The 19126-nt window shown below is 56.1% G+C and overlaps 1 protein-coding gene and 1 long non-coding RNA gene across 3 annotated transcripts; one reads left to right on the top strand and one right to left on the bottom strand.

The window, feature by feature from the left end:
* Positions 1 to 4756: 4756 nt before the first annotated feature.
* Positions 4757 to 17632, bottom strand: LOC103000104 (uncharacterized). The gene is made up of 3 exons (XR_449508.1): positions 17547 to 17632; positions 8012 to 8341; positions 4757 to 4940 (listed from the first exon to the last, which is right to left on the bottom strand). It is a non-coding gene; the product is annotated as an uncharacterized LOC103000104 (long non-coding RNA).
* PDZK1IP1 (PDZK1 interacting protein 1) lies at positions 9015 to 15030 on the top strand. 2 transcript variants are annotated; one of them, XM_007164498.2, is made up of 5 exons: positions 9015 to 9122; positions 9327 to 9502; positions 12072 to 12180; positions 13927 to 14022; positions 14650 to 15030. In XM_007164498.2, exons 2-5 carry the CDS (start codon positions 9436 to 9438, stop codon positions 14720 to 14722), a joined length of 345 nt encoding a protein of 114 aa, XP_007164560.1. In that variant the 5' UTR covers positions 9015 to 9122; positions 9327 to 9435; the 3' UTR covers positions 14723 to 15030. The 2 variants fall into 2 exon arrangements, with proteins under 2 accessions (XP_007164560.1, XP_007164561.1); XM_007164499.2 differs by having other exon boundaries at positions 9047 to 9122; positions 9313 to 9502.
* Positions 17633 to 19126: the final 1494 nt, after the last annotated feature.

Raw genomic sequence — 19126 nt, 5'->3', positions numbered from 1 at the left:
TTTAACTTTTGTGTGCAGCCTTTGAAAGTTATTTTCATATTGAAGGTCAAAGTCTGACCTTTCAGATAAAAGCTCCAAGCCTGAAATGGCCCGATGGTTTGGGTGTGGCTCCTTCTAGACCGAGTTAGAGGTGGTGAACATGTGGCCAGCAGAACATACCCCTCTCCACCCTGCTGGTGCTTCCGTTCTGAAAAAGGAGCAGTTTGGGACAGGGCAGTACAGCTCAAACACTTGACACCTTGTTCAGATCTGGGAGCTCGTAACACTTATCAAGTATCTAAAGCTACAAGGTATTCAGATGCTTTATGCTCCAACCAATCTGGTGCAGCATTACTGGGAGACGAAGGCTCAGAGAAATGAAGATACTTGTTCAGATCACAAAACTACTGGCGGGTGATCATCTTGACCCTCAGCTCACACTTCCTAGTCCCCAGGAACTAGGCATTGAGTCTATTCATCCCTCCCCTGCCCCTTGCTGTGCTCTACCTCCCCCCTGCAAGCTCATAGCTCCTGCTTGCACACCTCTAGTGACGGGGAGCTGAGCACCTTTCAGAGTCATCTCTGCTATCACTAGACTGCTCTTTTAGACAAGCCTTTCTCTCACTGAACCAAACCCAGCCTCTGTGTGTCTCCTCTCATCATCCCCAGCTCGGCGCTCAGAGGGCACAGAGCACAGTTTCGCTCTCTGATCTGGAGACAGAGCCCTCTGAGGCTGCTCCTTTTCAGGCTGAAAGCTCAGCTTCTCCAAATATTTAATAGACCAATGGCAAAATTAGTAACAAGGGAAGAAAACAGCTTCAGTTAGGATGAAATAAAATCAGTTACATGACTCCAAAGGCCCTGAAATGTGAGGCATGCCTGATGCTTGTAGATCGTAAGGTTATAAAGGCCGTATGTGCTGCTTCTTTATCGTCCCTTCAGTTCAGATGGGGACCCACTCTCCATCCATGTAGTTAGGGCATTTCTTTTTTTTTTTTAAATTAATTAATTAATTTGTTTGTTTAATAGATCTTTATTGGAGTATAATTGCTTCACAATACCGTGTTAGTTTCTGTTGCACAACAAAGCGAATCAGCCATATGCATACACATGACCCCATATTAATTAGGGCATTTCTTAAGGCTGGGTCCCAGCCCAATGTCTCATCCTTCCCTATCATGGCCATATCATCTCTGCCTAAGGCCTCAGCCACCACACATGAGCTGCTAAATTGTAAGCCTGTAAGTCCAGCTCAGATCTCTCTCAGGAACGCCAGACCGACACCCCTAGCTGCATCCTGAGATGTCCCCCAGGCCCTGCGAACTCAGCCTGTCTGCACTAGAAGCCCAGATATGTTTCATTGCTCATTGCTTGTCTTACCCACTAACATGTGAGTTCCCCCAGGGCAGGGCTGCGTAGCTGTAGTGCCTAGAACAGTGCTTGGCACAGAACAGACACTTTGAACGTTTTGTTAAATGAAGGAATACATGCTCTCTCCTCACTCCTAAACTGCTGCTCTTCTAGTATTCTCTGGTTTAAAAAACAGCACCAACATCCAAGCATTGTCCAGGGTGGGGACACGGGTGCCGCCTTGACTCTTCTCTTTGGAGGCCCTTCCTCCCTGCATCCATGCGGTCACTGCAGCCTGCCAATTGTACCCCTTAAATTGATCTTTAATCCTCCCACTTTTCTCCATGCACTGCTCTAAGCCTTGCCACACCATCTCTCTCCTGGATTCCTGCCCCCCTACTCCCCTACCCCCATACACAGCCTGCTTACAGCTTCCTGCCTTATCTAACCCATTCTTCAAGCTGTGGTTGGAGAGATCTTGCTGAAATGCAAGACTGCCTATGGCACTTCCTCGCCTAAAACCCCATAATGGCTCAGTATCCTCTGTAAGGTAAAGACCAAACCTCTTAACGGGTCCTGCAAGGCCCTCAAGACCCCTTTCCCAACTACCCTCTTCTCTCCGGCCAAGCCCGTCTCCGATCAGTTCCTCCTGCTGGGGCTCCTTCCCATAGGCTTTTACCCAGCCTGGAAGGGCTCCTCCCTACCACTGCCCAAGCCCAGCACTTCAGATCTTCTCTCCCTGGGACCCAGGGGAGCCTTGCATCGCTGCCCCACATCTCCCAAATGTACATCTCCAGCCTGGACCTTGCCTCTTAACTCCAGATTCACGTACCCGTCTCCAAACCAAACTCACAAATCCTGCCCCTTCTGAGCAAGAATGGCCCAGTGCTCCTGAACCTTCCCTCAGCCTAGTGCGCTGAGCAGACTCAAAACCTTGATGCCATCCTCTTTCCCTCACATTCCAAGTCGTGTCACTTTACCCTCAAAAGACACCTAGATTCAGATCGAGTATCCCCAGTTCATGGCTGCTACCTTGACCTAAGCCACTGACATCTCTTTTTTTTTTTTTTTAATTTTTATTTTATTTATTTGTGGCTGTGTTGGGTCTTCGTTTCTGTGCGAGGGCTTTCTCTAGTTGCGGCGAGTGGGGGCCACTCTTCATCGCAGTGCGCGGGCCTCTCACTGTCGTGGCCTCTCTTGTTGCGGAGCACAGGCTCCAGACGTGCAGGCTCAGTAGTTGTGGCTCACGGGCCTAGTTGCTCCACGGCATGTGGGATCTTCCCAGACCAGGGCTCGAACCCGTGTCCCCTGCATTGGCAGGCAGACTCTCAACCACTGCGCCACCAGGGAAGCCCCACTGACATCTCTTGCCTGGAGTGTTCAGTAGCCTCCTAACTGGCCTCCCTGCTTCTGGTCCTCTTGCTCCCTGTGGCCTTTTCTCAACACAGCAGCCAGATCACTCCTTCTGTCCTCAGAGTCCTCGAAGAGCTTCTTGTCTCAGTCTGACTAAAAGCCGAAGTCCTTATGGCGCCCACAGGCCCCAGAGGAGTGGCCTCTTGCAGCCTTTCAAACCTCCTCTCCTGCCCTCTCCCTGCACTCACTTCCCTCAGCCACAGTGACACCTCCCTCCGTGCTCCTTCCCAGGGCCTTTGTACGTGCTATTTGTTCTCCTTGCCTGCAATCCTCTCCCCTCTGACAGCTGAATATCTTGTTTCCCCACTTTCAGCTCTCCTCAAATGTCACCTCTAGAGGAGCCTTCCCTGAAGTGTCTGTGTAAAACAGCACAGCCCTCCCTGCCAGGACCGCATCTTCCTGATCTTCCTGATCCTATCTGATCTTTCCCCTACTGCCATGTGACCTATTTTATCTGTTTATTTGTTTGCTTCCTGGCTAACCTCTCTAGAATATAAGCTCTGTGAGGGCAGGAACTTTGTTTTGTTCACTGCTTTATCCCTGGCATCTCGAAGAGTGCCTGGTCCACAGAAGGCATTCAATAAACATTTGCAGAATGAATGAAGAAGTTTAGAATTTAGAATTTTAGACTTAATACTACCTTTTCTTGATTTCGTAAACTAGAGGGTATACCCATGTATATACTCTTCGTGACCTTCCATCTCCTTTGAAATATTTGGTGCAATGGTAACTAGATAATAGTATAACGTAAGCTCTACCTTGTTCACTCCTGTGTCTCCAGTCCCATGGGAGACAGTACATGTGTGCTGAGTGAATGAATGAAAGGAAGCCGATTGCTGTTTGGGAAACTGACCAACAGGTAGGTGCTTCACAGTGGGACTGGGCTAGACATAGGAATGCTTGGGGTTTAGCCCTATCTTGCCTACTATTGATAACTTACAGTGTGACCTCCAGTTAGTGACTGTCTCTTTCTGGGTCACAATTTCCCCAGCTGAAAAATGAGGCACAAGATCACACTACTCAGGATGAGCCTTTAGGCCAGGAGAGACCGTGATTCTAGAAATCAGCACCCACCATGGGATTCCACTGCTGACCTACAGCCTGGGGCAGGGGAGCAGGGCTGTGCTGGAACCACTGGGCAAAAATTAGGTCTTGGGACCTCTGCTGGCAGGCTGGGTTCTTGGCCCAGGGCCAGCCCTTTAGTTTCTTGGCAGAGTGAGTGGGCAGCAGGAGGTGATTGATCTTCCCCCACTGGGGAGTCCTGGCCATAAATCTCACCAGCCCAGTGGGGTCCCCTAGGACCCAGGAGTCCAGCCAGTACATTCCTTTCAGCTTTCTGCTTCTTGCAGCCCCCCGGGCACTGGGGCCCTCAGTGGGCAATCTGACCGTAGCCCCCAGCTCTGAGCCCCAGAAAGCCTCTGTCCAGAGAGTGCCAATCTTTCTCCAGGTCTGACCTTGAGATCACGTGGCTTTGCTTTGAGCAGACCTGCCCCAGGCTCCCTGTGTCAGGGCTTCCTAACTCTTTGTGCCATGGAAACCTTGGGCAGTCTATGGACCCCTTCTCAGAGTAATGCTTTTATTTATTCATTTATTTAGTTTTGAATAGATTTTATTTATTTATTTATTTTTGCCTGCGTTGGGTCTTCGTTGCTGTGCACGGGCTTTCTCTAGTTGTGGTGAGCGGGGGCTACACTTCGTTGTGGTGCATGGGCTTCTCATTTCCGTGGCTTCTCTTGTTGCGGAGCACGGGCTCTAGGCATGAGGGCTTCAGTAGTTGTGGCACACGGGCTTAGTTGCTCCGAGGCATGTGGGATCTTCCCGGACCAGGGCTTGAACCTGTGTCCCTAGCATTGGCAGGCGGACTCTTAACCACTGTGCCACCAGGGAAGTCCCTGGCAGGTGGATTCTTAACCACTGAGCAACCAGGGGAGCCCAGTAATGTTTTTACATGCATAAAATAAAATGCGTGGCATTGCAAGGAAACCAATTACATTGAAATACAGTTATTAAAATATTAAAAATACAACTTTGCAATATAGTAACTATATGTACTTTATGATAAGATCTAGTGGAAGTCTAGTCCCAATGACTGTTATATTTCCATAGTGATGAGCAGAAATAATCCATCCAGATATCTGCAACAATTGTATGGTGACAGGTAAAGGTCACAGAGGGACTGTGGTTTGATGCCTTCATTCCTAATGGCAGAATATGGTGAATTTCAGTTAGAGGTTAGTGAGATACAGATGTAATGTTTTTCCCATGCAAGTTCATGAACCCAAGTACTGCCCATGGGCTCCTGTGGAGGGATTGCTAAGTGAAGTGAGCTGGGTGAACCAAATGCTGAGTCTGAGAGGAGAGAGACTCACCCCTAACCAGCCCACTTCCTCAGAACCTGATTAAAATACAAAAATCTACCATAGTCTTTTAACGGAGTCACAGAATGACAGGCTTCCAGAGATGGAAGGGCCAGAACCCCTTCTGTAGTTGCCCTCACTGAGGGACCTGGTTCCCAGCCTTGGCTTGTGCACCTCTAGGGATGGGAACTCATGCTCATCCCGAGCTGGCCAGGTCCAGCTTCTCTGAACAGCCGTGACCCTGTCTCCTCTCACCCAGAGATGAAGCAGATCCACGCTCTGCGCCCACAGCTAGAGGACAGAGAAAGATAAGGCCCTGACTAAAGCTAAAATACCTTACTCATTCAACAATCATTCCCTGAGCTGCTCTCTGCCAGGCCAGAGGTAGGCGCTGGATACGCTGAGACTTACATTTGTTGCACGTGTGCTCAGTACTAGTGTGCTGGGGCTGAAATGGACATGATGCCTTCTCTCCAGGGAGACAGACACTAATGAGTAAACACACATATCAACATGTCATTGCAATTTGTGATAACGGCTGTGAAGAGATGAGCAGGGGACTCACAGAAGGAGTGACTTTAGACGGGGGAGAAGGGAGATCAAAGAAAGCCCTTTGGAGAAAGTGACACCTAATGCAAGACTTGGAGGATTGGTTAGAATCCGCCAGGCAAACAGAGGGGAAGAGCAAGTGTGGTGGAGGCCCTGATGCAGGAGAGAGCTTGGCTGCTGTTAGGAAGTGACAAAGGCCCTGGGGCCAATTGAAGCTGGAGAGGAGGGTAAGGGCAGGTGGTGGGGTCTTCAAGCCGATGCTAAGAAGTCTGCGTATTATCTGAAGAGTAACTGGCAGCCCTGAAGGGATGTAAGTAGGATCTGTTTGAATGAATAAAACGAAGTCTCCAGGAGCTCTCAGGCTTGCAGCAAAGACATTAGCAAGATGAAATATAAGAATGAGTTAACAAACATTTTACTTCTGTGCTCTAAGTCCCAATGAGAATGTGCCTCTGTGCTTTTCCTCAGGCTGAGCTCTCTGCCTGGATGCCTTCCCCCAAGCTGTCTCTCTGCTAGGTCCAACAATTCAGCTAAACTTTTCCTAGCATCAGCCCTGCCAGGACGCCATCCCTAACGATTTAGCTGTTAGTGCTTTCCTAGAGCATAGCCCTGAGCATGCCAGGTGCGCTGTTCACAGCATCACTGACTGTTTATTTGTCAGCGTCCACCCTCCCTTCCTTCAAACTACCCCTGGAAGGGGTCGGAAGTGGGGGGCTGGAGAGAGGAAGTTGCAGAACCTTCAGCTGCAAACTGGCTCCCCTCTATGCCCTCCCCCAACTAGTCGGGGATCGGGGCTAGACTCTGCCACCTGCTGGCAGCAAGTGGAATGGCAGGCTGGATGGGGCGTGGAGAAAGGGGACTCCTAGAAGCAGTGAGGGCCGCTTTGGCTTTTCTGAAGGGTAATCACACAAGACCTAGCTGTGTGGAGGGCCTAAGGGGGCCTGATGACACGGGGTGGCAGAGCTGGGCTGGGAACAGGAGGGAGGAACTGAGCGTTGATGGAACAGTGGTTCAGAGATGAGGACACAGGGTCCAGCCCCGTGGGGCTGCTGAGGCCTGAGTCCAGATCTTGGACCCAAGCCAGACCAGCAGGGGCTCCAACTTGTTACCATGGGGACCCAGGGCTGTGTCCATATAGCTGGGGAGATGACCGCTCCCCTCAGCTGGATGAGGACACCTAGAGAGAAGGGACCAGCCTCAAAGCCAAGTGTCCACCCACACCCCCCCTTTTCTGGAACAACTTGTTTTGCTCTAAAGCTTGGGACTTTGACCTGGGAGGTGTGTTTTCCTCCTCTTGGTCACCTGATGTCCTTCCTGCTCACCCCCCTCACGCAGGGTCCCCAAAGCATGGCCCAGGGAGTTCTTGTCCTTCCCCAGGTTCTATAGGGAAGGGGGTGGTGCTTGGATGAGAGAGGCAGGCACTGGGACTTGGGGACTGATGGGAGAGGCTGGGCTGCTCTGGGGGGGGCACTGGCTGGAGGGCGGTCCCTGCCTGTCGTCTCTTCTTGGATCTCACCTTCCACACTTTCTGGGACACCGACTCTCTTGGAGTTTCCCCTCCTGCTCCACACTGATTCCTCTTCCTTTGAAAGACCCTATGCGTTTGGCTGTGTCCCGGTCCCTCACTGCTTCCCTCCTTGCCCTGGCTCTCTCCTTGCCACGTGCACGTGCGCACACCCACACAGACACACCCTGGGGAGACCATGTGTGCCCTGCCTCAGCTACCAACGCCATGCAGGCGGCTCCCAAAATGCGCCTCTCTACTCCAGACCCAGGGATCCCACTGCCTTCTGGATGCTTCCCTCTGGAGCGTCCACAAGCACACTACATCTAAACCTGTAGCTCATCATCCCGCCCTACCTCCTGAAACTTGGTCTGGCCCCTCCGGAGGCACCACCAAGCCTGCAACTGGGAGTGACCCTCAGCTCCTCCCTGTCCCTCACGCCCCACGCCCAGCCAGTCAGTGTTCTAGTGACCATGTCCCGTCCATTTAATCCTCCTAAATATGGCTCAAACCCATTCCCTGTGCCCTGCCCTGCTGCATCCCGCGTCCCCAGCTGTTACAGCAGCTTCCCCGTGACCTCCCTTTCTCCGGTCTTTGTGCTCCCCTTTCATTCTCCACGCTGTCCAGAGGTGTTTTCTTGAATGCAAATCTGACCCTGTGACTCCCCTGCTTAGAAGAAGGCGTCAGTGGTTGTTTGTTACACTCAACCCAGTTCCCTGCATTCTAATCAGTGATTCCCTGGCTGTTCATTAACACACAGGGTGCCTACTCTAGCCAAACTTTGTGCCAGCACACTCTGAAGACACCAAGTTGGGGTAGGACAGACAACAACTGTCTAGGTACAGGAGGCATCACTCACCTCCAAGCCACGTTCCCCTACATCATCTTGAGACCCCATCGTTGCACGGCTGTGTGTACCACCCATGGTAGTGGGCACACACATACACACACAGGAAGCAGGGACGAGGCGTGATGTCTGGGTGCTACCACTGGCAATCGAAAGGGCCTCCCAGGAGGTCTTGTGAGCAGCCGTCTGGTGGCTTCTGGGCGGGGACGCTGTGGAGGGGCTTCCAGCTCACGCCCTGGCTTCTGGGGACCCTCTTCCTCTGAGACTATGCCCCAGTCTTCTGGCTCTTTCTTTCTTGACATCTGTGGAGCCAAACTCCAGCATCCCTGGCTTCCTGTACTCCTGGGGGAGGGTAGGGGGTGGGGAGAAAGGAAACCCAGTATGGCCCTTGGCCCCGGGGCCTCAACAGGTACTTGGGTCATTCTCAGTTCCTGAGCTGGAGGGTCTCATGGACTCCATGGGATCTTGGGAGTTGAGGGCCCAGGGGTTCAGGGCCCCAGACTTGGACCTTCCACCTGGGGTGTTGTTCTTTTGTCCTCTAGAGCAGGGCTGTGTTCACTTACTTCTCTCCCTGTGATGGGTGGAGAGGGATCAGAAGGTGTGTGCAGAGGCCTCTGACCAAGCCCAGATCCTGTCCCAGCTTCCAGGGACCACCTCTGGGGCCAAGAGGGGGAGCTGAACTGGGTCAGGTCAGCTGGGCTGGGTGGGGAAGACTGGGACTGGGACGCTCAGGCCCTCTGTTGTGATCCCCATGGGAGAGGATGCATTTAGAGAGTTACTGAGCTGGGCAGGGAGTGCAGGGACAGAAGCCAGGGCTGTGCCCCAGGACTGGGGCTCCAGGGTCTGGCTTGGCTGCGTGGGGACAGGTGAGGGGAAGGACAGGAAATAGGCCAGGCTCTCGGGGAGGGGGCAGCTTTGACCTTTCCCTAGCCTCCGGGATTTTCCCCGTGTCCCCGAGCCAGCCAGCAAATTTATTAATCCCACCTTCAGCCTTCCCAGAGGCCCCGCCCACTGGGCTCATTCAAGGCAGGAGCAAGAATGTGTCAATCCTTTCCCTAGAGCCCAGCCCCACTGCCAGGAAGGGGGAGCTGACGCAAGACTCCAGGAGGCCTGAGGCTTGGAGGTGAGGCCCCGATTCTCCCCACATCTCCCAGGACCTCAGACCCATGGTCTCTGGAAGATGACATCGAAAGCCAGCCTGAGTGGGCTGGGCTCCAGCCAGGGGAGGCCAGGCCTGGCACATTACCATGGGAGGGAGGGCAGGTTCCCTCCACCTTCCCTCCTCCGTCCTCCCTCTCCTCCTTCCTTATTAGCACCTCTCCTCCAGGGTCAGACGGAGACCAGGCTGATCTCAACAGACACCGACAGGCCCCACGGCAGCTCCAGGAGCCCAGATTCCAGCGGCCGGAGAGAAGGCCCAGGAGCCGCCTGCAGCCATGTCTGCCCTCGGCCTGGTCATCCTGGGCCTGCTCACGGCAGTGCCACCCGCCAGCGGTCAACAAGGTAGCGCAGGCCTGGGCCAGCCTGGGGTGGGGAGAGGGGCTGCAGTACGGAGAGGGCCGGCCTGGGTTCTGGGAGCCCCGGGGTGGAAGGGGTGGCCTTCTGGCCCCTCTCATCACCCTTGGCACCTATACTTTGAAGGGGGAGCAGGGACAGGCTTAGCCAGAGGAACCTCCAAAGGCAGACACAGGCTTCTCTCTGTGACTTGTTTCCCACGAGTGAGAAATGGGGGTAGCAGGGGAAATATTGGATCTAGGGTCTAGGGTCGGGGAGGGGAGTTGAGACCCACGTTCCAGGAGCAGGAATTGCCCTAGAGGTGGCTGGTTGCTGAGGACAGAGCGTCGGGGGCTATAAGGAGGGTGGGAGTAGTGTGTGAGCCACCCCTCAACGGCAGGATTGTTTCAGGGGCGGGCAGTGCTGTCAGGCGTTTGCCCATGGCTTTGGCCTAAGTTGTTTCAGCTTCCTACCCAGAAGACAGTGTCCCCGTGTGGCCCCCACCATGTGACTGAGCTCTTTGTCCAGCTCTGCCTCTGTCTTGCTGTGTGGCCTTGAGCAAATCACTGTCCCTCTCTGAGACTCAGTTTTCTCATCCATAAAATGAGGACAATAAACCTGTCCCACCCACCTCCCTGGGCAGCTACCACTCAGGGGTGGGAAAGGGCTTCACATTGGTAAAGCACCACACCCACCATCCGGTGTCAGCCCTGTGCTGTGAGGCTGCATTTGCAGCCAAAGTCTGGGGACTCTGCAGGTGGGATTTGGGTCCAGAGCGGGTTGGCAGAGATGCTCCCAATGCACCCCTCCTTTGCAGATGCCCTGAGTTCTCATGCATGTCTGCTTCAACTCTGTCTCTCAGGTCTTAGAAGCCCTCTTTGGGAACCGAAGATCAGAGGGGTGGAGTAACTTGTGTGGGTCACACAGCAGAGCAAGAAGGGACAGGGCTCAGATCACCTCTCTCCTGCCCCAGACTCTGCCCCTTATGCTATATGTTCATCCCAGAGCCACCTGGAAGGAGGAGCAGTGTCCCTGGTGTGTCTGGAAGGAATTGGCTGCAGGGTCTGGAAGAAGCAAGGACAAGCCTCCCAGGGCTTGAGCCCTAACTCCCAGTCCTTGAGTAACCACTGACCTGAGGAGACAATGGGTCTGAACCATTGTTTTTTGGGGAAACAATGAGTCCAAAATACAGCTTTTTGGCAAGTATGGAACTTACAGTAACCATACTGCGTATCTTCTGTTACCCAAGGAGATAAGCAAGGGCTGACCTGGCCACAGGACAGAGTTCCCAGAGCCCTCCCTCCTTCCCAACACCTGCCAGGCTCAGAGAGCACTTGCAGAAGAGGCAGGGCCTCCCTGCAGCAGGAGAGCTTTCAGGTAGACTCAAGGAAGGACTTCTGAGCGGGAGTGAGGCAGAATGAGATTTTTGATGTTCAGCCTGGGCCCCTCAAGATACAGGATGGCACTAGGAATGCAGGTGTTTTGGCCTGGAGGCAGGACTCTTCAAAAGTCTCCTGTTGGCCTCTGTCCCCTCCTGACACCTCTAACTGCTACTGTGTGTCTGTCCTCTGCAGGGCCGGGCCCCCTCGGGCTCACAGAGCACAGTGATATCTGGGGAGAGGAGAGCCCTTTGGGGCTGCCAGTGGCTGAGGGCAGAGACTTCTGGGAAACCTGAGGGTTAGAGGTGGTGTCAAGGGTCAAGGGGCAAAAGGCAGAGAAGGTGCCTGGAAGGGACCTCAAACTGGTCTCTGGCCCAGTCCCTGGGGCACTGAGCCAGAGAAGGCAAAAGGGGCTCAGGTTTGAAGCTCCCCTCCCGGCCCCCAAGACCCAGAGGAGAGCTTGCCCCTCTGTCTTGACTTTCCAAAGACGTTCTGTCCCACCCCTTTCTCTGGGCACTCCTGGCACCCTGAGCCAAGCAGCCCGGTCCACCTCGCACTCCCACGCCTACCCAACCCCACAGAAACCTCTGTTACAGAACAGGATCTTCCAGATGCCAGCCTAGTCCTATTAGTTCTGGGCTGCCTCAGCCTGGGAGCCGGGGAGGAGGGGAACCACCCTCACTGGAAAGGCCTAGGCCTTCTGTTCAGGGGGCTGCCCTTTGGCCCCTGGGGCCTAGGCACTCCCTGGGGGCCCTGCACGCGTGACCCACTGCAGCGGGGGAAGGGTGGGGGGTGGGGAAGGGGGAAGGGGTGGGGGGAGGAGTGGGGGGGTGGGGAAGGGGGAAGGGGTGGGGGGAGGGGTGGGGGGTGGGGAAGGGGGAAGGGGCGGAGGGAGGGGTGGGGGGTGGGGTGAGGGGACGCTCTGGGCTGCCTGGACCTCAGATGCTGCTCTCTCAGGCTTGTTCCCTCCTCAGCTCCGTTCCTTCTTCCCAATCTTGTCTTCCGCCAAACCACGGTCCCTTTTATAAGCCCAGTGGTCAGATGGGTCCTCGTTCCCCAGAAGGTCTCCACTGGTCCAGGCAGCAGGCTGGTAGCCTCTAACAGGCCCCAGCCCCTGGGGGCGTGAGACCCCACCTGCACTGGCAGCCCCACTGTGCCCAGCCCGCCGCAGCACCCGCCCCCCACTCCTCCCTTTCCAGGCCTGGGGAAACTGCAGCCCTGGATGCAGGGCCTTATTGCCGTGGCTGTGTTCCTGGTCCTCGTCGCAATCGCCTTTGCTGTCAACCACTTCTGGTGCCAGGAAGAACAGTGAGTGCTGTGCGGGGGCCCTGGGAGCTGGACCGGCGCAAGCCGGGAGGTCCCAGGACCACGGCCACTGCTCTGGTAGCAGTGAGAAGGGTCGCAGAAACCCTGAGCCCATTCTTCTCACTGTGCGGAAGGGGCACTGAGGCCCGAGGTCTCAGGGACCAGAGCTGAGGCTTGCTGGAGCCCAGCCCTGCGAGCGCACTTGCTGCGCTTTGGGGAGCCGTCTTCTCTTCTTGGAGTCTCAGTGTTTCTATCTGTATAGTTGGGACAGTGGCCCTTCTGTGAGGGACGCTGTGAAAACCCCTGGACAGGAATGTTCTGCCCTTCTTCAGGGTCTGCTGCTGTGTCACATGCAGGGGCTACAGAGGGGCAATGGGACAGACACTACTCTTGTGCTCACAGACTCCCAGACCAGAAGGGAAGGCAAACATGGAAGGGGTGATCTCAGTGTGAGTGCTGAGGCTAAAGGAGCAGGCAGAATGCAGTGTGGGCCTGAGCCGGGGGGCGAGGGTGTGGTCAGAGAAGTCTTCCTACTGCATGTTTATCCTGAAGCCCAGGCAGGAGCCAGTCACAGCACAGAGTGGGGTGGGAGAGCCCTGCCGTTGAGGGAAGAGTCACTGGGGGTCCTGAGTTCGGAGCAGAGCACAAAGGTAGAAGGGGTTGGGCTGAAATCCAGCTCACTGCGCACCTGCTGACTCTGGGGCAAGGCTGCATCTGCCCCCAGCTCTCACACAGGCGACCTGGTGCCTGGGTACCAGCAGCAGCCCTGCAGGACCCACTGAGGGAAGAGAAGCAGCTCATGGATGGAGAGGCTCGAGATAGGTTGCTGAGGTGGGCAGGGCCCAGGCCAAGCAGACCCTTGGGCACCAAAGCCCCGAACTTTGGGCTTCATCCTTAGTGCAATAGGAATCCAGGGCGAGTTTGTAAGCCAGTCTTGGGATGAGATGCGGCCGGAGCAGAATCACTGGCTGCCCTGTGGCGGATGCTATGGGTAGGGCCAGTCTGCAGGTGAGGTGAGCCATGAGGATGAGGTCAGGAGAGGGTCTGAGCTGTGGAGGTGGCAGAGGGGATGGAGAGAGAGGACAGGTCTAAGAGCTTTCTAGGAGGGGGTGGGGACACTGAGGACAGGAGGGAGGAAGGACAGGGATAACATCCAGGCTTCTGATGGGACCACCCACTGAGACACAGACCACAGGAGGCAGATCTGGGGCAGTCTGGGACATATTAAGTCTGAGGTGCCCATGGGATGTCCGAGGAAAGATGAGCAGTGGTTAGGGTCCCTGTAACTCTCATAAGAGTGGTGTTTGGGGAGCTGGGGACAGAGGCCACACTTGAGTAAGAGGCGAGGAGATTTTTGTCGGAAATATTTCTTTTCTCCACTGGCCCCAGCTCTGCCTTCAGTGACTGCCCCTACCGCCTAGGAGAACCTTGTGGAAATCTAGGGCAGACACTGAGTCCTGCTGGGTCCTCCCTGGAACAGAGCTGAGGCCAGAGGAAAACAGCAGAGGGAGGCTAGGAGGTGGCCGGCGCAAGGCCTGGGGGACATCTTTAGTAGATCTCAGGCTGGGACCTGAGGGCCCCACGGTGGAGCAGGGAGAAAGGTGTGCGGCCCCATGGCCAGAATCAGGCTGCTGCCAGGGCCCTGCTGGAGAGAGGAGCTTCTGCCCTAGAGCCTATAGAACTAGAGGGAGGAGGGGGAACAGAGGGAGAGGGGACCCAGAGAGCCCTAATGATGAGCTCTGTCCCCAGGGAGCCTGTGAACATGGTCATGACTGTTGGAAACAAAGCAGATGGGATCCTGGTAGGAACGGACGGCAAGTATTCCTCGATGGAGGCCAGTTTCAGGTGAGGTGCTAGTATAGGGCTGACCACCCTGTGCTCCAGGGTGCCCTGGGGACCTCAGGACCAGGTGCTTCTGAAGGGGAGAGGGCTCAGAGGATGGGGGCTCATATGGGGAAGGGCTCAGTGAAGAGAGGGGGTTCCATGTGGGGAGATGGTGAGCGATGGGGGCTTTGAGAGCACTGCAGGGCTCCATGGGGACATGCAGCCTCAGTTTGGGGAGAGGGTTCAGTAAAGGGATGGGGACTTGGTCGGGGGAGGGGCTCAGGGGGTGGATTGGGACTCGTAGGGGTGCAGTGGGGAAAAGAGGCTCAGTGCGGGGAGGGGACTCTGAAGGGATGAGTTGGGGGACTCAGTGTGTGTGGGGAGGATCTGTAGGGGAGGGAGCTCAGTGGGGAGGTGGGTTCAATGGGGGCCCAGTGGGGGAGGGGCTAGGTGGAAGAGAGAGTTGGGGTTCAGGGGTGGTGGTGAGAGGCTTCCGGTCTCAGGTGCCGAAGACCAGATGTGGTCAGGGGAACCCCCTTCTGGGGCTCAGACATTTATTCTGGAAGACACTGCCCTCACAAATGCAGGATGGGGCAGGGAGAAGGTGATGGGACAGAAGGAGCAATGACCCCTGTCATCCTCTTTCAGGTCCAGTGAGCATGAGAATGACTATGAGAACAACCCGGAGGAGGAGGGCAAGGTCCGCAGCACCCCAATGTGACCCCTGCTTCCTTGTGCCCGATGTCCAGGCCCCTCCTTCTCTGTACAGGAATCTGCAGTAAGGGGCTGACTCCTCCAGCCCTCACACCTGCCCCACCCTCCAGCCAAGCTCGGAGCTCAGACTATGTCCACGTTGGGGCTCAGCCGTGCCTCTGGGGTCCTAGGGGGTCTCCCACCCAATTCAGTTCAGAAGACCCTTCTGAAAAGGACAATCAGCTCAGCACCTCCCATCCTGCCTCACATCTCCCTCCCTCCAACTCTGGAAATGGCTCTAATTTCTGTGAAATAAAAACGTTTTGTACTTCTGGGTCTGAGGCTCCCAGGGCTCAGAAATAGCTCCTCAGGCTACCAGCAAGGCCTGATCTTGCTTTCCGAAATCATCTTCCAAAGCCTCTGTCATGGTGATTCTGGAGGATTTCCCAGGAAGCCCTCTCTGGGAGAACCCCTGGGGCCAGGGAGCACACCCCTTACTCCAGGCAGAGACCCTCCTACACGGCCCCCTCTCTTGACCTGCCTTTCACAACTACAATTCTGGGCGATTCTGGGCGATTCATGCAGCACCAACATCCTGACCCCCTGTCTCCATGCTGCCGGGCACTGAAGTGGGCTCACTCATCTCTCGTCCATCCAGCTCTGTCCTCCTGCCCGTAGCCCTTCTGGGCTGGGCTTTGGGCATAGGAAGCCCCAGGAAAGAGTCTTGGGCTAGGACTCAGGAAGGCCAGATTGGAGCCTGCGGTCCTCTGCTGACGTGCTGTGTGACTCTGGAGAGCCACTGTCGTCTCTGAGCTCTGCTAACCCTCTGTGGAGGATTTGGCCAGTCCCACCACACAGCTCGGGTAGAATCATCCTCCCTAATGCCACTGACTCCCAGTCCTGGGGGGGCCGGGGCCAAGGAACTGGGCCCCCGGGGGAATGAAGCAGGAGGGAGAGGACACAGGAGGCTTGACTCAGCCGGGCTGGCTGACCCTGGAGGCCCCTCACCTCTGTGACTGTCATTCTTATGGGAACAGCCTCTGTCTCTCTGTCTGGGGTGACAACTGGAGGCTGGCTTCCCCAGGAGCACTCCCAGATCCAGAGGAGAGGGGCTGGAAGGCAGGAGGCAGCCCACCTTGTCCCAACGGTCTCCCTCTGTCACCTGTCCCAACCTGTCACAGCCCCTCGTTTCTCCATTACAGCTGCTCCTTTGCTGTTTCAGGGCTTCACCCAAATATCCCTGGGGAGACCCATCTGAAATCCGAATTATCCTTCTCACCTCACTGGGGTCTAGTTGGCAGCCTGCAGCAGAGGGAAGATCCCTGAGCAGAGGGCTGGCTGGGTCTTTGCCCTGCTGTGTGACTTGCCTCCCCTCTCTGGGCTTCAGCTCAGTGAATTGTGGCTGGAGCTCTTGTGATTCCCACTCTAGGCTTTTGTGCACATGGCTGGATGCTTTTTCACCCATCTCTGCCAGGTGAAACTCTGCATATTCCTTTTCCTTGGCCCTGCGTAGGTTCCTCTTCCTCTAGGAAGTCTTCCTTGATTAGACCAGAGGGCGGAGTCAGCTGACCAGCCAGCCAGCCTTTGGCTGCCTTGGATCTGATCCTCCTTGCATGAAGCTACATTCCCTCCCACCTCTGCCCCCTGTTGTCCCTGGGGGGTTCCAGTCTGACCCCTCACTGGCCTGCCAGGGCCTGAAGACAGAGATACCATCCCTCTGTTTTCCCTCCAGCCCCTCACACTTGCGAGGTTTTACCAGCAGGGGCTGTGGCAGCTGCTGCCCTGCCCTGGCGCTGAGGGTGGGGAGTGGGGAGCTGGGGTCGGGTGGGGAGGCAGAATCCCCAGCAGGCTGCCTGGGCCTCTCCAGGGACCTCCTCAGCCCCCTCCCCACGGGCAGGACCAGGATGGTGGGAACTCCATCCCGGGGTCCTTGCCGTGCTGGGCTAGCACTGACCTTCTCTCCACCCCCATGTTCCTGCCCTGACAGGGGGCAGGGGGCATTGAGCTGCCGACCCCAGAACTGCCTGAGCCCCCAGTCCTTATCGCCAGTTCCCACCTGCCAGCCTGGCCAGAGGAGGGAGGGAAAGGAGGCTGGGCCCGGGCCAGGGCGGTGCTTAATGACCCTCTGGGGGCCTAATCGCAGACTGGCAGCCGCTGAGTGGCTCGGGCTGGCTCCTGGAGAAGGCTGATAACGCACCAGCTGGGCCCCCCACCATCTATCGGGGCTGCACAGCCAGTCCCCAGGGGGCGGCGCTGGGAGGGGGAGCCTCTGGGCTCGGGCGGGGCGGCAGGGGAGGTGGGGGAAGCTCTCCGCCCCCGGCCCTGGGGGAAGCGGATTCGGAGCTCCTTGATTGGCAGACAAGGGGGAGGACGCTCCTTCAACGCCCTCCTGCTCCCTCCCCACCCCTTTCTCCCCAAGCAGGACCTCCCCCGCCCAGGCCCGGCCTCCTCTTCGGCTCTCCCTGCCTTTACTCATCTCCGTCTCTATGCTTCTGTCTTTTTCTGAGCGTATCTCTCGCCCTGTTTTTACCTCCATCTTCTTGTGTCTGTCGCGTCTCTCCCTTCTCCTGCCTCCACCTGAACTCAGTGCTCACCGGCCTCTCTCTCGCACCTCGCATCCAACCTCTCTTTCCAGCTGGCTCTCCCTGTCGGCCCCTCCCTAGCTCTCCCCGACGTGCCCGCGCTTCCCTGATGCCTCCTCTTGGCGGGCGGACTCCGGTGCCCTCACTGGAGTCGCACTCTTTGTGCCCTGTGTGATGTCGCATGACCTCCTGCTTATCCCGCCACCTGCTCTCTGGGCAGAATGCACAGGCTGCCCAGGCCCTGGCTGTAGGACCCCGAGGTTCTCTTACCCACACAAGACGTCTTGCTCTTCCAGCTTCCTGGAACAGGGCTTGCACCTTTCTTATTCTTCCCCTACCTAAAACGTGTGGCTTTCACAGGGTTACGTTACAGGTTACACCCAAACTCATGCACTAAAAGCTCCACCCAGGAAATGAAGAGGTGAAGGTAGATTGCAACACTGCTTACTTCAGTTAGACTTGAAGAGGAACTTCCAACCTGGAGATGGTTTTGAAAAAAGGCTGCGGAGTTCTAGCTTGAGTGTCACCTGTTGTTAAGACAGAGTGACAGGGCGTTGGGATGATTTTCAAGATGACTTCCCTTATGCTCAGAGTGACATGAGCAGGAATACTGCTTGCTTATTGTGTTTCAGGGAGCCATCAGATGGGAACTACTGCTGGCCAGAGTCTCCTCCCCCAGTCCAGGGTAGAGGAGTGGGTGTGGGGAGAGGCGCAGAGTGTGTGTGACTTTCTCCTTATCCTACCGTATCCCCTTGGACCAACCTCACAGGTGAGTCAGATGGCTGGAGCCGGCAGAACTTGCTCTGGGATGCGGGTGGGAGGCATCTGCCTCCCCTCCAGATCTGGCCTGGGGCCTGGAGCCCCCAGCTCAGCTCTCCTCCCTCCCTAGCAGTACACAGAGTGGCCAGGAGCTTGAGCTTAAGAATCATGCAGACTCTGGTTCAAATTCCAGCTCTTCTCCTCACTGCCTGTGGGACCACTTGGCCTTTCAGATGCTCCTTTCACTTGTCAGTAAAATTGGTTCTGTCATGGCTTCCCTGCGGGGCTGCTGGGAGGACACAGAGATAATGTATGTGTTATCATCGCACCTGAGACTCGCCAGAAGTCTGTCTAGGCTCGGCTTAGAAGTTACTTCTTCTGGGAAGCTTGTCCCCAGCCCCTGGGTTAGGGGCTTCCTCTGAGCCACACCAGCCATCTCTACACTCACTGCCCCGTGTTGTCTGTTTCCTTGTCTGTGTCCAGCTCCAGCCCCAGGTCTGGGAGCTCCTCAAGGGCAGGCAGGGGGTGACTTTCCTCTCTGAGTCACCAGCACCCAGGACAGGGCTGGGCCCAGGGAAGGGAAGCCCAAGGGATGGTGAAGAGACCCAGAAGGTGGACTAAACCCCAGTCGTCTGTCCAGCTGTATGTCTGTCCGTGCCCCTCAGCCTCACACAGGCACAGACACACACCTGCACGTGCTCTCTCAAGCTCTCTCCGGCTGAAGGTCCTGGGGTCAGTGAACACTGTTCCTCCATCTGGTCTTCAGCTGGGGGGAAGGGCTGCTCTCCCCCATCTGCCTGTAGCCTCCGCTGCCACCTGGTGGCTGTACACTCAATGGGACGGGCAGAGTCAGCAGAACCTTTGAACTTGACCTTCAGGGGGCTCTTCCCCCTTAAGCACTGGGACCAAAGGCCTTTCCACGGCACAGCCCCAGGGACCCCATAGGTTGTGCCAGCACCTTGCCCTGCAGGCTTCAAGGGCAGCCGGGCCTCCACTGTCCCCTCCTTGTGTGGCTAGAGGCCAGCTCCATGAAAACCTCAGGTTCCGTGCATTACTGGCGGGGCCAGGCTCTGGGGGACTTATGACACACC

This window comes from Balaenoptera acutorostrata, chromosome 1, assembly GCF_949987535.1.
Source record: "Balaenoptera acutorostrata chromosome 1, mBalAcu1.1, whole genome shotgun sequence".
NCBI classification, from domain to species: domain Eukaryota; kingdom Metazoa; phylum Chordata; class Mammalia; order Artiodactyla; family Balaenopteridae; genus Balaenoptera; species Balaenoptera acutorostrata.
This window is presented reverse-complemented; position numbering and strand designations above follow the sequence as displayed.

Coding starts and splice junctions, on each gene's coding strand:
- PDZK1IP1 (XM_007164498.2), top strand. CDS start 9,436: ATGTCTGCCCTCGGCCTGGTCATCCTGGGCCTGCTCACGGCAGTGCCA. Junction 12,181..13,926: donor TTCTGGTGCCAGGAAGAACA/GTGAGTGCTGTG, acceptor CTCTGTCCCCAG/GGAGCCTGTGAACATGGTCA. Junction 14,023..14,649: donor TCGATGGAGGCCAGTTTCAG/GTGAGGTGCTAG, acceptor ATCCTCTTTCAG/GTCCAGTGAGCATGAGAATG.